Raw genomic sequence first — 15,901 nt, forward strand, 5'->3', positions numbered from 1 at the left:
TATGAAGATATGTTCAGGTTCTCCGTCACTCGGAGCTCTGAGTCCTTGTCCAATGAACTCAGTTTGGTGGTAAAACCAAAGTTCTGCTGCTGAGTCTTCCTCAGCGCCTCACACACAGTCTGATTCAGGGAGTTTCTGTCGCCGTCGTTAAACTGAGGCTCGTCAGGCTCGGCCCCGAAGTCTCACCGCGGTGTCACAATGATCTGAGCGTCACTGAATCGGATCAGTTTGACTCAAGTCTTTGTTGTTTTATTGATTAGCTGCTCAGAGTTTGTGTCAGCTTCATCAAACCCTCACAGATTGATCACACGTCATATCTGACACCTTCACTGCTCCGAACTCAAAGTTGTTGTCTGCTCGTTGTGGACCCGTGTCCTCTGTCTCCACAGATAGCCGTGTTTTATCGAGCCAGTCCCCGACACAAGCTGAAGATCGTCAAGGTGAGCGGGCCGAAGCGGCTGACTGTCAGCAGGTTTGATCGATTCATGAACGCCGTGATCGACTTTACGTGCTCGCCTGCAGAGTTAAACCAGAAAACTGTGGCTGAAACGCTCGTGCTGCTGCTCAGAGACAAACCAGCTCAGTGCCTCAATCAGGTGCTGAGGCTGCAGCCTGTCAGCATCTTCAGCACAGACTCCGTTTGTTCTGCAGGAACAGAGTAAAGTCAGGTGGCAGCACGCAGTGATGTTTGAACTGAACCCACCAGCTTCCTCTGTGTGTTTCTCTGCAGTCCCTCCAGAACATCGGCGCCGTGGTGGCCATGACGGGTGACGGGGTGAATGACGCCGTGGCTCTGAAGGCCGCCGACATCGGCGTGGCGATGGGCCAGACGGGCACCGACGTCTGCAAAGAGGCGGCCGACATGATCCTGGTGGACGACGACTTCCAGACCATCATGTGAGTCGGCCACGTGGGCGCCTTTGACCCTTTAAGGCACCTTAAAAACGCAGAAATGAAGAGTAAAGTCCGTTCTCTGCTTCCAGGTCGGCCATCGAGGAAGGAAAAGGAATTTACAACAACATTAAGAACTTTGTCCGCTTCCAGCTGAGCACGTGAGTAGAAAAACACTGTAAAACACCGAAGTCACTTTTTATCATTTTAATCTTCTTTTCATTAGATGAGTCATCAACAATCTTTCCTCCTCTCATGAGTCTTTTATTAAAAACTTTGTGACATTAAATGTTTTGCGTACAGTAAATAGTTTTATACCAACCTCACGCTCCCTCTGCTGGTCTCCAGGAGTATTGCAGCTCTGACGCTCATCTCCTTGGCAACGCTGATGAACTTCCCCAACCCGCTGAACGCCATGCAGATCCTGTGGATCAACATCATCATGGACGGGCCTCCCGCTCAGAGGTACTGGGGCATCATGGGAACTGTAGTTTAAAAGCTAAAAGACTTTTTGAAAATAAAAACAATGAACAATGAGCCTTCGTTAGGACGATTCCTTTGTCTACATGCGTAACATGTTGCTAATTATTGAGCAGTCAGAGACAGTTTTAGTTGAGTTAAGAAGCAGTTGTTGTTTTCTAGAGGAACTTCTTTGAAATTAAACGTGCAGAAAATATAACTGAACTAAGATTTCTGGCCCGAACGCGACCGAAACAACGTTAATTTGTTCGTGACTGCGAGTGTTTCGCTTTGTTTTGTCCGTCAGTTTGGGAGTCGAGCCCGTGGACCGAGACGTGATCAGAAAGCCTCCTCGCAACGTGAGAGACAGCATCATCACCCGCAGTCTCATCATCAAAGTGCTGGTGTCGGCGCTCATCATCGTCTGTGGGACGCTGTTTGTCTTCTGGAGAGAGGTGGAGCATCACGCTGAGTTTCTGTGGGGTCACATGTCAGGGTGGTTTCAGCGCTCGACAGTTTTGGTTGGTTTGTTGCTGTGTAGCAACAGCAAAGTAACGAAGATGGCAAAAAACAGGAGAATAAGATTTGATGGCTGCAGAAGAGAAACAGAAATGTGTCATACGACAGCTGTAAACACTCAAAAACACACAATAATATACAAGAACAGTAGATCCGACCGAGGGGGCAGACGAACGTCGTCAGTTAATGTTTGTGTCTGTTTCCAGTTGCAGGACAACGTGATCACTCCTCGAGACACCACCATGACCTTCACCTGCTTCGTCTTCTTTGACATGTTCAACGCTCTGAGCTCCCGCTCTCAGGTAACCGTTGGAAACATTTATTATTATAACATTTATGATTTACAGTAGGGGTGCACGATACTTATCGGGCCGATAACAGGAAATTATGACGTCATTCCGATAAGTCCGATATCATGACGAACAGCCCAGATAACATATGTGTTTTTGTCAGCACGGCAGTGTCTCGCTCCCACTATGAGACCCGAATGGCCTGCAGTGAATGCTGCGTTCATGTGACGTTGGCATAATCAGAAAAACTCTTTCTCACTGGGAAAATCAAGAATACCCCCTCATGCCAGAAAACAACTCGTTAACTCGGTCATAATTTTGCTAGTTGCTGACTTGAATTAACATTCGCAGCATTTTTACACATGTTACACATGAGGAATAGAAACATGAAGTTAAAAAGGCAGAAAGAACGACTGGCAAACGAGGGAACGGGGGAATGTACGTTACACCTTGAATGCAGCATGCGGCACAGCGTGCTTATGAAAACAGAGTTCAGACTTCTTCAAAGTTTCCGAAGGAGACAGTTCGCTGGTTATTCGTAACAAATGTTCCAAGCGAGTTCCGCGAGGAGCGAGAAATGGCACAAGCTTTAATACCTGATCAGCCACCTGAAACATAACCAGCGCTTTGACGGAGCCTGCTAAAGACGCTAACGTTAGCAACCCACGGGCTCAGGTTACTGAAGATTTAATCATGGATGTGATGGTGCTTGTCTTACTATGGACTGCCCTTCTTCAGTTTGTTTACATAGATCAGTCTAAGTAAGGGATCATGTATCTTCCTTCAGGATGACATAGAAGCGGTGAGGTTTATTTCTCCGTAGGAACCTGCTCACTATACGTTATCCTGCTTAGAACACGGCTTACTGCTAAAGCATTCAATAATGTGACATAAAATAGTGATTAAAACACATTTTATTGCTGCTTGGTCCTCAGACCCGTATGGTCCACGAGATGGGTCTGTGCAGTAACAGGACCTTCTGTTACGCCGTCCTGGCCTCCATCATGGGCCAGCTCCTCGTCATCTACTTCCCTCCTCTTCAGAACATCTTCCAGACGGAGAGCCTCAGCGTCTTCGGTAAGAGCCGAATGTTTAAACCCGGTGAAACTCGTTTTTAGTGCGGCTGTGGGGGAGGGAGCTGCAGGACTCACCTGTGGCTCCTCAGGTGTGATGAACAGTATAAAACTGAACTCTCTGATCTTCCTCCAGACCTGCTGTTCCTGGTGACCCTCACCTCCTCGGTGTGTGTGGTGTCTGAAGCCATCAAGATGGTGGAGCGGTGGAGGGGAGGTGAGAGGAGCCCACCTGTCGACTGCTTCCAGGTGGTATGCCCCCCCCCCCCCTCCCCGCGCTGTCCCGGCCGAAGGACACTGAGGTTTGGAGGAAGAGGAGGAGGATGAGTGTGATGGGTTTTGGGATCTCACAGCCGATGGCACTGACTAATTAAGACTGTGAGGACTTGTGGGATTTTCCTCAGGAGGGAGGAGAAACTCTGGTCTGGGACTGGAAGCTCCTGGCCTCAGGGGGGGACGGAGGGGGGCGAGTTAGCGGACTGGACTTTGATTAAGCTGGGGGGAGAAGATGGCTGCTGGGAGATCTGACCCTGTAGTCTGCGTTTGGTCCAGTAGAGGGCGTTAATAGCGATCCACAAACCCGCCACAGACCGAGCACACCTTCCCCCGTGGACCAGTCTGCTCCTCGTTGTTTAGGACGTCCTCTGAAGATTAGAGACGTGTAGTGTCTTCTTTTTTAATCTGTCCTTTCGAAGGTGTTGACCACTGTCCGGTTTAAATGCGACGGGACGACTTGTTTCGGTTCCTCTGTAGACGGCTTTGCAGTACATGGTGGAGGTGTAACGGTGCACGATTCACGTTTTTTTTTATTTATCTACTGAGACTTACTGATCCTGAGTCTGCTGTAAAGACGAGCACTGAAACGTTATTTAAAGAAAAGGCTAAATGTTAGCGTGGCTGCAGGTTGATCATAAAGGAGCATCACAGAGCACATGAAGCTTTAATCTGACGTCTGCGGCTCTCAGTATGAAAATGAAATCATTTAATCATGTCATTGTTATAATAATGGACAGGTGTCTCTCTGACTGACAGGTGTCTCTCTGACTGACAGGTGTCTCTCTGACTGACAGGTGTCCCTCTGACTGACAGGTGTCTCTCTGACTGACAGGTGCTCATCATCAAAACGACTGTTAAAACCTTCAGATTAGAATTTTTACCTGATGAAGGGCTGAGCACCGAAACAGTTAATGAGGTTCATATTAGAAACACGCTAAAATCAGGCCATAATTCATATTCATGTTCAACCCTGTCACGCACAGCGGTCACTACTACATTCCCGACACTGCCACCCACTGGCCAGCCGATGTAAGTGCAACACAAATGTCTTAAAACCAGGACGGCCTGTGAATGATGAGCAGCTCAGGAAAACCTTGCCAGTCCTTCTATAATAGGAAACCTTTGCAGGTAAATACAATTTGGTAGCTTTAAGTAACACCTAAGGAGTAATACGATTGTTAAAATTTCCATTGGTGTGTTAAATACATATTTCTTTAGCTGAAAAAATTTGAAAAAATTAATTTCAACTTTTTATTTTCATGGCTGAAGGCTAATAAAAACACTTGACTGAGGCTGTCATATTCCATGCATGAAGGGTTAATGAGGTTCATATTAGAAACAAGCTAAAATCAAGCCATAATTCATATTCATGTTCAATTTAAAAATAAAAGTTTGCAGTTTAATTAAAAAACTAAAATGAAAATTATATTTCACATCATCACTATGATTAAAGCTGTTCAGTAGATTGAAAAGTTATTTGTCGATTTAATATTAATTTCATTTGGATATTACATTTTTTATTGAAATGATTTCACACAAGTGGAAAGTTTGATTTGTTGTCAGTTTGTTTAAGTGATTTGATTTTAATATTGGCCGCCGTAGGCTTCCGTACTCTTCTGACTGTGTCTGGTCACATGTCTGCAGCGATCAAACGCTCCTGAACACTCTGAGATGTTTCCAGAACACCGTCAATACCAAAAATTCATTTTTTATGAATGAAGTCTGGACCTGGATCTGGGTCTCTGATCTGGATTTGATCAGAGAATAAGTAAACCGGATTATTAATTGGACTGTTTTTCGGTGCCCGTCTGAGTCCTGGTCTGAATCTGCCCTCACTAGCGTTAGCGTTAGCATGTTTGATGCAGACACATAAAGTTTTCGATATTTTCTTTTTCTACAGTTTAAATATAAAAATGTAAATGATTTAAGAGGCTCTTCCTGCGCCGCCTCTCTGTTTACTGAACCCATGATGCTAAACTTTCTGAGCTAGGCTAACCTGATTAGCATCATCCAGCTAACTCTCAGTAGGTAAAACCTCCTGATTGTGCCCTTCGCCCGCAGGTAGACTGTAATTAAACTCATTGATCTCAGGTGGCTTTCACACCTGATCTGTGACGTTTACTCCTCTCTGTTCACACGTGACATTTTTATTAGATAACTTTATTAATCCTCAGAGGCTCTTTGTGAACACAGAACAAACGGTGGATCTCTTTTTCTTTGTCTGAACCAAACCGCAGGTGTGAAAGTTACCTGAATATTTGCTCCAAAGTGTCATTACACCTCCACTATACGGGCTTGTTTCTGTGACCCACGTGTTATGTTTCATGCGTCTTCCTGCACACACTGGTTTATTTAAATTAAAAGGAACTCTGGTTTCAGTTGCACAGCTGACGCCATGTTTTTCTGTCGCGCTGAAGCTCGTTAACGTTCGCGGTGGCGAGCGACTCCTCCGGCTGCTGGAGGAAAATAAATCCCCGCCCCGAACTGGGCCTCAAAAACCACCTCGTTAAACAGCAGAGGGTTCAAACACACCTTCCTCATCCTGTGCCTTAGAGAAGTCTTCATCGATCGTGTGAATTATCTCCTCTTCAGTGGGAACAAACCCTTTACTGACGGACGGCTGCTCTGTTCAATCACTCTCAGCACTTAAACCATGTTCAAATATTAATTTTTATAGTTGTGCTGATTTTCTTTCCCTCCTTCAATCAGGATTTACTTCCACCCCCCCGCTTTAATCGGTACAGAGAGGGCACGCTGCTTTCTGTTCATCTCCTTGTTGGAAGTTTGATTTGTTTTATTTTTCCCAAAAGGCTCGTTTCCACAGGTGTCGGCTGAAGAAAGAGAAAACTTCTCTCCCACGGTGACGTTTTGTTTCATCCACTGCTGTCTGATCTGATTCCTCAGTGTGAAATGAGATGATTGATCTGGTGGGGGTCCAGCAGCTGAGGTCAGGTGTTCTCCTCCAGGTGCAATCTGTAACGAGATTTTATTCTGAATGAGCAAATGACAGAAAACCGTATTAAAGGAAATTTGCTGTTTTTACAATCTGAGTCTTATTATTGGAGCTTTTCTGTTGGTTCATTTGGTGACGTCTCTACGGTGACGGCGGCGGCGGCGTTTAGGGGTCACCTGTGTCACAGCTCAGCGTCACATACTGACCGGCCCGAGGACGCACTGAAGCACCCAAACAGACCACGACCAAGAAAGCAGCGTGACTCTGAAGCTGCAGCCTGTGAGTTCAGTCAGGGTCCCGGCTGTGGGGGCTTCAGGTCCAGGTGAGACCGGAACCAGGACGTCACAGGTGGTGGAGGTCCATGAAGGTCCATCAGACTCCCGGTCAGTCTGCCCTGCGTTCCTATTGGCCACTGACTCGCTCCTCTTCCTGTGTGGACGTTGTGAGGCGATCATCAACGTCAGCTGCTCTCAGCCTGACGTCGTGAAGTCTGGACAGGTGTTAGCGGCCGCTCAGGTAGCTCCTCTGTCTGATGCTCTGAAGCAGTGACGATGAGGAGGGTGTGGGTGAAGATTTGAGCTCTGTTGGTTTTACTTCATCTGTTTCTGAGTTAAAACTAGAAACTTTGCCTCCACAGGAAACATCAGACTGTCTTTATTTCTCTGGACTCCAGAGGACTGAAGACGAGAAGGTGACTGAAGATCACCTGGACTCATTCAGTCAGCTGAAAGCGCTGAATGACCACGGCTCAGTTTGTGTTTGACAGCAGAGGAGCTTTTAGTTTCACCTCAGTTCACCTCTTCAGATCATATTTCTACACGTTTGTCTTCCGGCTGTCTGATTGGCTGGCTGCTCCTGTCATCTGACCTCAGATCAGGTTTTACTCGGCCTCCCTCTTTCTTGCTTTTCCGCCGCCTGCAGCCGGTTGACAGCACCCAGCTGTCGTTCATCCAGCTGTTCTGTCGGTGTCTGTGGTCTCTGTGCATCTGTAAAATAAGTGACAGTCAGTCCTTCGTCTTCGCCGCCATCATATCCGCTCGCTCTGTAAATTGTGTTTTTCTGTATCTGCTGTCGATGTGACTGGTCGCAGGTCTGTTTCTCTGGAGGCTGATGGACGACGTTTGAGTCCAGCTTCAGTCTGAAGTGACGCTGAAACTGAAAACTCAAACTGTTTCATGAGAAAAAAGCAAAACTGGAAGTCAATGGTGTCACGTTGGCTTTTGGAAAGTGTGATGATATTATTCGATATTTCTGGACAATTTATAGATGAAACAAATCAGCCTGATCAAGAAAATATCAGCTGATTAATCAGTACTGAGAACAATCAGCTTAAAATTTACTTAAAATGAAATGAACTGTTAAAGTTTTCCCACTTAATCTGTAAAGTGATCAATCTGATCACCTATCAATCATCAGTTTCCAATATTCTGTCTGTTGCCTCTTAAATGTGAAGACCTGCTGCTTTTCTTTGTTTTTCACTTTGTCAAAGTTTAATTTTAGTTTTTGTCACTTTGACGTTAAACGAATCAATTTTCCACCAATTTTCCCAGAACAGGAATCAATGTGAATGAATGATAATCAGCATAAAACAGCGAAGCAAGAAAATCCAAATAAAGTCGCAGCAGCTCTAAAACATCAAGTCGTAGTTCAACATGATGAACACATCACGACAGTTTCCTCTTTCAGTGGAAGTTAATTGCCCGAGCAGGACCAGACTGAAAGTACACTGAAGTGCGTCCACACACTTTTGGCCGTATCTGACGTTCCAGAAATAGAAAAAGAGAAAAAAAATTCTGAGGCGCCGAAGCAAGAACAAAGGAGACGACGTCTCCCAGGCAACAGAAGGATTTAATCAGATGATGTTTTCACACGTTCACACCATGAAAACAGAGAAACAGACCAAACACCAGTCACACCTGTGTGTGTGTGTGTGTGTGTGTGTGTGTGTGTGTGTGCGTGCATGCATGTGCGTGCGTGCGCGTGCGTGAATGAGGATAAAATGTGTATTAAAATTTTCTAAATCTTTTAAAGACGCTCACTTTGTTTTTATTCATATTTTCTCTGGACACAGACACAAATATTCAGAACAAACTTTATTTTCAAATCAAAGTTTTCTACATAAAACAGATTTAGAGCGACTTCCTGTTTGTTTCCCAGATTCTTGAACACAAACACACATTTAAGAATAAAAAACAGAATAAATCACTCAGTCCCTGCACAGTTCAGAAAGCTCAGTCATTTAAAAATGTAGTAAAAGTTCGAAATGAAAGCTAAAAAGACGTAAAGAAATCCTCAGAGGAGGTAACATGATGCAGATTCAGTCTGAGGTGATTTGATCTGAGCAGAGGATTCGACTCGGTGTCAGTTTTAAAAGGATTTTAGGATAAAAAGGAAAAACTGTCAAATGTTTCCATGCTTTGTGGTGATTCATCTAAAAGATGCTGAGTCACAGGTAGACCAGCGTCTGAACACCTGTAGCACACCTGCCTTTAGCATTTAGCAGCTAAAGAGCTAAATGCTTCCCTCGGGAGCTGGTGGAGACCAAAAACAGAGCTCAGACCAGTGGCGTGCACAGACTTTTTGAAGGGCAGGGGCAGAAAGGAAAAAAAGGGCACATATAGCGCGTCCTCGCCACTGAAGAGGGCACTTTAGAGCGCGTTTTGGCGTCCAAGAGGGCACTTTAGCATGCGTGTTGGCTCCCAGGGGGCACTTTAGCACGTGTTTTGGCTCCCAAGAGGGCACTTTAGCACATGTTTTGGAGTCCAAGAGGGCACTTTAGCGCGCGTTTTTCAAAAACTGGGCCACGGGGTGGGGGAAGCCCCCCCGTCCCCCCCTATGCATGCCACTGGCTCAGACAGAGAATACTGGAGCTTTCAGCTTAGAAAATTTGTTAGCACACAGTTAAAAATTGCATTTAGATAAGATGTCAGCTGATGTGTTTTTATAACCCCCCCGCCAAAAAGTAAACAACGCAGCTTTACAGGGATTCATTCATGGTGCTGTTTGTGCCGAATGAGATCTTGATGAATCATAAATTCATTTTCAACAGCAGCGCCAGTTTGCTGAGGTGTTTGGACTGAGGTCTGGACCCTGAGCTCACAGGAGGTCCTGGACCCTGAGCTCACAGGAGGTCCTGGCCCCTGCACTCCTCTTTGCGGGCCATTTCAGGGTTGTGGCACCGGTTGCTTCTCTCTTTCGTTCTGTACCGAGTTTTCAGCGACACCAGATCCTGCAGACGCAGATCCTTCTCTGCTCTGACGACGCTTCCGGCCTCGTGGTCGTCTTCGCACTGCAGGAACAGCTGCTGCAGGTTCGCGGTCAGGCCGTCCACGGGCTGCTGCCGCTCTCGCCATGGCGCCGTGGCTCTCGTCTGGGTCTCTGGCAGCGTTGACGCCTCCTCGGTGCGAAGCTGGCGGACGGCGGCCAGCATGGAGTGGTACCGTTTCACACTTGAAGGAGCGCTCTTCAGAAAGCTCTTCAGTTTTCCTCCTGTCCTCATCAGGTGGACCAGGTGGTGGACCAACGTCCCCTCATACAACCTGGACAACAGCAGAAGGACAAGATGGACATTTAACATCAGCCAGGGTGGAACCAGAGACCTCACCTGGGTGAGTCGAGGTGTTCAGTCACCTGTGAATCTATATTTCATTTCAAGGAGTCCAGCAGAAATCCACCAACAGACGAGGACACGACTGAAACAGGAACAGAGTTTTACAGCCAGACGAGGCTGACAGGTGATAACATGTCACCCGCAGGTACGTCCAGGTGTTAAATGTTCTGCTTCTCAGGTGTTTGATTTGCTGCTTTTCCTCTCAATGATCTGAATGATCTGAATGTGTTTGTAATAATGTGAAGCTTTGGACTAAACAAACACTGTGAAGGCGTCACTTTGGCCTCATCGTCACCACATTTCTCACTATTTTCAACGATCGATCGATTTAACGATCAATCGATTAATGGAGGAAATAATCAGCTGATTGATCCAGAATGAAAAGAATCATTAGTTCAAATGAAGCTCAACCAGCTCCAGCAGTAAAATCCTGCTTTGACATGAACGACTGAGTCACAGTAATCTGATGAGGTCAGAGAGAACAGGAGAACAGCAGAACGGGAGAACAGAAGAACGGGAGAACAGCCACAGTGATGGTGTGCAGTTAACGAGGCAGACCTGCGGAGGCTCACCGTGCGATGTGAGGTTCAGGTAACGGGAAGCCCAGCAGCTGGTTCAGGTGGACGCTGTCCTTCAGGCAGGCCTGCCATTGGTTGAAGGCATGAACCACCCCCACATCCAGCTGTGGTGGCTGCTGATTCTGCAAAACTGCAACACACACACACACACACACCTGTCAGCATAATGAGTGTATCATAACATTTTTGATCTCCTTTAATCCTGAATATTCATTTATTCATTTTTCTCCCAGCGATTGTTGTTCAGGATTTTCATTCTGTGACGGTGGATGAAGAAAACTGTTTGACTGCTCTGATAATCTGAAGGTAGAAAACGACCCTGGTGGCCGTTTACCTGCTCTGTGTCTCAGTGCGTCTTCATCGCTCAGTCCCAGCAGCAGCGCCTTCAGCAGCCTCTCCTCCGGACGAGGCTCGGCTCTCTGCAGCCAGTAGCAGGTGACGGCCACCGGGAGGCGCAGCTGAGGCGGCAGGTGGCTCAGCGAGGCCTCGGTCACCCCCAGGGCCTCCAGTAACACCTGCAGACGCAGAGCGGGCTCCGCCTGGGGCCGGCGTTCAGAGGTGAACATGGAGAAGAAGTTCAGCGTTACTTTGTTCATCCCACTAAATGTGATCAGTTTGTTAACTAGCTGCAGTTTGTTGTTTGGCCGGAGGCTAACGTGACAGGCTAACGTGACAGGCTAACGTGACAGTTGTGACTCACCTTATCCAGTGAGGGGAGTGTCAGCTGCCGAGTGAGGCCTGTGAAGACGGGAGGGACTGGGACGTCTCTCAGCTGGACGTCTTCTCTGTCTCTCTCCGTCACCTGGAGCTCTCTGCCCAGCAGCAGCCCGTACATCACCTGGCGGAGCGGCCTGGAGGTCAGGTGAGCGCTGGGCATGTCGCCGCGGTCCACGGGGAAGCTGAGGCTCATCCTCTTCAACAGCAGCACGTCCAGGATGTCCGGGGTCAGCCGGGCCTGCGTCAGCGGCAGCCGCGTCCAGTCCGGGACGAGAGCTGCCACCTCCAGAAGATGAAGAACGGATTCATGAAATGACCTCACGCGAACAAATTCAGTCGTGATGCAGTGACGTGCAGCACAATCAGGTCAGGGCCGCAGCTCGGTTTTATCAGGGCCCGAGCACCAAAGGCGTGTAATGTTTTTTATTATTGTTTTTTTTTGTCTCCACGGACGTTTGGGCAAATAAGGGGGGGGTTGCCATGCACGAATTCGACGGAAATTTTGCACCGGTGTTCGGTAGGGTAGCAGGTACGTACACAAAAAAGCCCCGCCCCTAACGGAGCCTAGGTGCTCGATAGCGCCCCCTAATGTGATAAAGGGGCGGGGCCGGCATACTGTACAAGTTACGGACTAATCCTTCTACGGGGGTGTGTATCATACCAAGACGAACAAAAAAGGTCATACGATGCCATGGCCACGCCCAACAGGAAGTGAAATATTTGGACTTTTTTCAAATTTACATACAATGGAAATTGATGTACTAGTCCTTCACCGTACATCAGATGAGCATATTTTTTTGCCCACATGAGCTCAAGGCATTGACGATGAAGAATTGCGGAGGGTTTTTGGGGATCTCGTAAAAAAACTATGGCAGCTCGATGAATTAAGGTATCGTTTTAGAAAATAGAAAAAAAGAATGTGTGCAGTATTTCCCAGTGCTGTGCCTTCACAGGGTAATGTGTATTATGACTACGAACATTTCTGTCTTATAAATGAAAATATAGCATAGCGCCACCATGTGGTAGATGAATGAAGTACTAACACTAACCCTTTATCGCCGCCTGCAGCTTTAATTTTCATTCTGATTTATTCTATCAGTTAACCAACTAATCATTTCATCCGTTAACTGTCAGAAGATAAAAACACAAGAAAATGTCCCCTAAAAACTAAAAAGTGTTGGATTTTATTACTTGTTCTGCTGGGAATGGAGGTGCTGTCCCGTGGACGAAGAACATCTTCAGGGAGCTGGGGGGGAGCTGGTACTCCTGCATGCCCAGATGCAAACCCTGCAGCACCTCCTCCTGTCTCTCCCTGCTCAGCTCTCCCATCAGCCCCAGCACAGCATCCAAGGCCTCCTGAGGCAGGTGGAAGCCCCTCAGCCAGCAGAGCAGCCCCTCCAGGTGGCTCGGTATCCAGCTGATGGATGTTTCCATCCTCCGCAGGTTCACGTAGTCATTCCCGACCAAGGAGGCGAAGGCGGGCAGGAGCTGGCACCGCATGTTGAACAGGGAGCAGAAGCTGGAGGTTCTGTAGCTCTTACAGGGGATGTAGCTGTGCGAGCCGCTTCGCTCCACCGCCTCCCACTGGAAGTGAGAGATGTGCAGCAGCCCCGCCGGGAGGTCGAAGATGTAGAAGTCGCTGTCGTTGGAAAGCACCGGGCACTCCCACTCCCTGGCCAGGGCGGCGATCTGCCGGTCGGCCTCTCCGTAGCACTGAGCCACCGGGACCTGCAGCCGAGCCAGCGTCTGTCTGAACACCAGCTTGACCAGCTGCGGCAGGATCTTCGTCTGCACGCCGGTCTGCGCCGCATGGTGGGCTCTCCTGATCCGGTCCGCAGCTCTGCGCGTCAACGTTTCAAGCTTCTTGTCAGTGTGGTCCGACCCCCCGTCCAGGACCACGTACGGTGCGACCTCGCAGTCTCTCAGGGCCTTGACGAACTTCTCAATGAGCTCCTCAAATGCAGCATACTCCCCGCCGTGATTCTGGTCCAGACCTGAACCATCAACCACAAGACACACAACGGAGAAGCTGAACAGGACGGTGTCTGCCTGCTGCACCTGCTGAGGTGACTAACACAGGTTCTGATGACCCCCCAGCTTCTGCTCCAGTGGGGGGTGACAATCAAAGAGAAAAAACTTCAATGACAGAAGACTGAACATGGAGGTTTGCAGAAACCCCCCACACGGATCATGTGTACAGGAGCCTCTTATGGCACCATCTACTAACAACTGATTAATTATTGTTCATTTGTAAGTACAGGTGTCATTTAGCAGCATATTGACATACCTGTGGGGGCATCTGGCGTGATTTAAGGGCCCAGCTCGCTGAATGGAGGAGGTTCAGTGGTCAGAGAGCCACTTTTAGTGCTGTTTAACACCTTTGTTGTTCAGTGTGTATACAGTTTTTACAGGTTCATGATCACCTTGGTCTCTTTCATGGCTCTAATGATCAGCTGAAGAGTTTGATGCATGTTTATTGACTGAGCAGGTCAAAGTATCTCCAGCACTGACTCAAGGTCAGTAACAAAACATTCTGCTGTCTTATGACAACAGGAACTTTAAAGTGCGTTTTGCTGCTAACGCTGAGGGCCTGAATTCATTGTAGTGTTTTTACATGGAGGTATTGAGACTTTTACTTACTTTAAATGAAGTTTTGAATACTTCTACCACCACTGTGAACCTCAGAAAAATTAAACGCATGCACTGTAATAAATTTTCCTGTAAAAACACGGTAAAGAACTGGCAGCTGAGTTGCCATTATGTTACTGTAAAATTAACATCTATTTACTGTCACTAAAATTTACAGTTTTGTATGTAATTAAAAAAAAGCACTGTTTATTGAAAAAACTCCTTAATACTTAATTCTGCCGTAAATTTACAGAAATTATTTTCAGTGTGTCGATATGAGTTTTCCACCTGACAACAGCAGCAGATAGAGTTTAAATAAATTCTAACAAAACAAAAAGTAAAATGAATGTTCAGATAATGAAGTTAAAAGTAAAGTTCATTTCCTGGCTTGTAGTACTCTAACAGCCGAGTACAGTCTGAGTACTTTGTGTTCGGGTCTTACCTGAGTTGAAGTACAGCAGGTAGAGCAGGTTACAGCCGTCGATCACCAGCCGTCTCTTCCTGAACTGGACGTCCAGGTAGATCTGTGGGTGAGCCTCTATGAACCTGGTCAGTCCTTGAACGCCCATCCTGGGTCTGGTTCAGCTGAGGGACCGGCGCCTCTTAAAGCTGCTCTCAGACTCACTTTCCGTTTCCTTAAGTTTCATTTTGCTGACATCACTGTTCTGCCCACAGGTCATCACGCAGGACGGTACTCATGCAAAGAGCATGCAAAAAACATTCCAACAAATCCTCCACCCAGGTGAGGATGCACACAGGTGAGCCTGTTCTGATGGAATACTTCCTGTGATGAAGGCTCAATCATTTCACTCAACAGTTCACCCGGTTTACTGCGAGTTCACACCGAGGACACGAGTTTGACCTTTTCTGAGACAACTGCTGCAAGTACAAGTACACAAGTATCACCTTCGTGTAAAATATCAGCAGTAAAAGTACACAAGTATCATCGCCTTCATGTTAAATATCAGCAGTAAAAGTACACAAGTATCATCACGTTCATGTTAAATATCAGCAGTAAAAGTACACAAGTATCACCTTCGTGTAAAATATCAGCAGTAAAAGTACACAAGTATCGCCTTCATGTAAACTATCAGCAGTAAAAGTACACAACTATCACCTTCGTGTAAAATATCAGCAGTAAAAGTACACAAGTATCACCTTCGTGTAAAATATCAGCAGTAAAAGTACACAAGTATCATCGCCTTCATGTAAAATACCAGCAGTAAAAGTACACAACTATCACCTTCATGTAAAATACCAGCAGTAAAAGTACACAAGTATCACCTTCGTGTAAAATATCAGCAGTAAAAGTACACAAGTATCACCTACATACAGTTATAGAACAAAGTACTTTGTTACTTCGAAACACAAGAAGATACTATAAAAAATCTTGTGTACATTTCTAATACTTGTCTGTTTTTACTTTTATGATATTAAAGTATGAAAAGTAAAAGTACTCATCTAAAATACTCTGTTATATTTGTTATTGAGATGATAATTGAATACTGTCAGTGATGCAGTAACATGTGAGAAGGATTTCAGTGTTGTCAGTTTCTTTATTTCATTTATTTAACAACATTTGAACATTTGAACAGTTGGTTCGTGTTTCAGAAACGAATCTTATGTTTTATTTGTACAATTTTAACCTGACGAGGAACAAGTAACTACAGCTGTGAAATAACTGGAGCGAAACCTCAAACATGTACCCGATTACAGAAGTTGAGTAAATGTACTTCGTTACATTCCACCACTGCACACCAGTAACCGCACCAGTAACAGCCACAGCTCAGGCGAACAGAGAGCTGCAGCAGAACAGAAAGTGAAACACACAGAAGCTGAATGTGAAACTGAAGCACACACACCACCAGTATAACACACTCACCCCGGATGGAAGCCATGAGTCAGAC

The 15,901-nt window shown here is 46.5% G+C and overlaps 2 protein-coding genes across 2 annotated transcripts in view; one reads left to right on the plus strand and one right to left on the minus strand.

Annotated features, from left to right (window-relative positions):
• atp2c1 (ATPase secretory pathway Ca2+ transporting 1) overlaps nucleotides 1–4,800 on the plus strand; it is a 42,973-nt gene extending 38,173 nt beyond the window's left edge. Inside the window, exons 20-27 of the mRNA XM_041943367.1 lie at nucleotides 390–440; nucleotides 731–897; nucleotides 984–1,052; nucleotides 1,240–1,356; nucleotides 1,658–1,805; nucleotides 2,076–2,171; nucleotides 3,095–3,236; nucleotides 3,369–4,800. Of these exons, the coding sequence (XP_041799301.1) occupies nucleotides 390–440; nucleotides 731–897; nucleotides 984–1,052; nucleotides 1,240–1,356; nucleotides 1,658–1,805; nucleotides 2,076–2,171; nucleotides 3,095–3,236; nucleotides 3,369–3,559 (981 nt within the window). The 3' untranslated portion in view covers nucleotides 3,560–4,800. The remainder of the gene's footprint in view (nucleotides 1–389; nucleotides 441–730; nucleotides 898–983; nucleotides 1,053–1,239; nucleotides 1,357–1,657; nucleotides 1,806–2,075; nucleotides 2,172–3,094; nucleotides 3,237–3,368) is intronic.
• Nucleotides 4,801–9,140: 4,340 nt separating this feature from the next.
• On the minus strand, nucleotides 9,141–14,607 carry aste1a (asteroid homolog 1a). Its single transcript, XM_041943368.1, has 6 exons — nucleotides 14,437–14,607; nucleotides 12,558–13,360; nucleotides 11,350–11,649; nucleotides 10,984–11,188; nucleotides 10,644–10,779; nucleotides 9,141–10,000 (listed from the first exon to the last, which is right to left on the minus strand). Exons 1-6 carry the CDS (start codon nucleotides 14,561–14,563, stop codon nucleotides 9,583–9,585), a joined length of 1,989 nt encoding a protein of 662 aa, XP_041799302.1. The 5' UTR covers nucleotides 14,564–14,607; the 3' UTR covers nucleotides 9,141–9,582.
• Between the last annotated feature and the right edge of the window lie 1,294 nt (nucleotides 14,608–15,901).

Source organism: Chelmon rostratus, chromosome 8 (assembly GCF_017976325.1).
Source record: "Chelmon rostratus isolate fCheRos1 chromosome 8, fCheRos1.pri, whole genome shotgun sequence".
Classification (NCBI taxonomy): domain Eukaryota; kingdom Metazoa; phylum Chordata; class Actinopteri; order Chaetodontiformes; family Chaetodontidae; genus Chelmon; species Chelmon rostratus.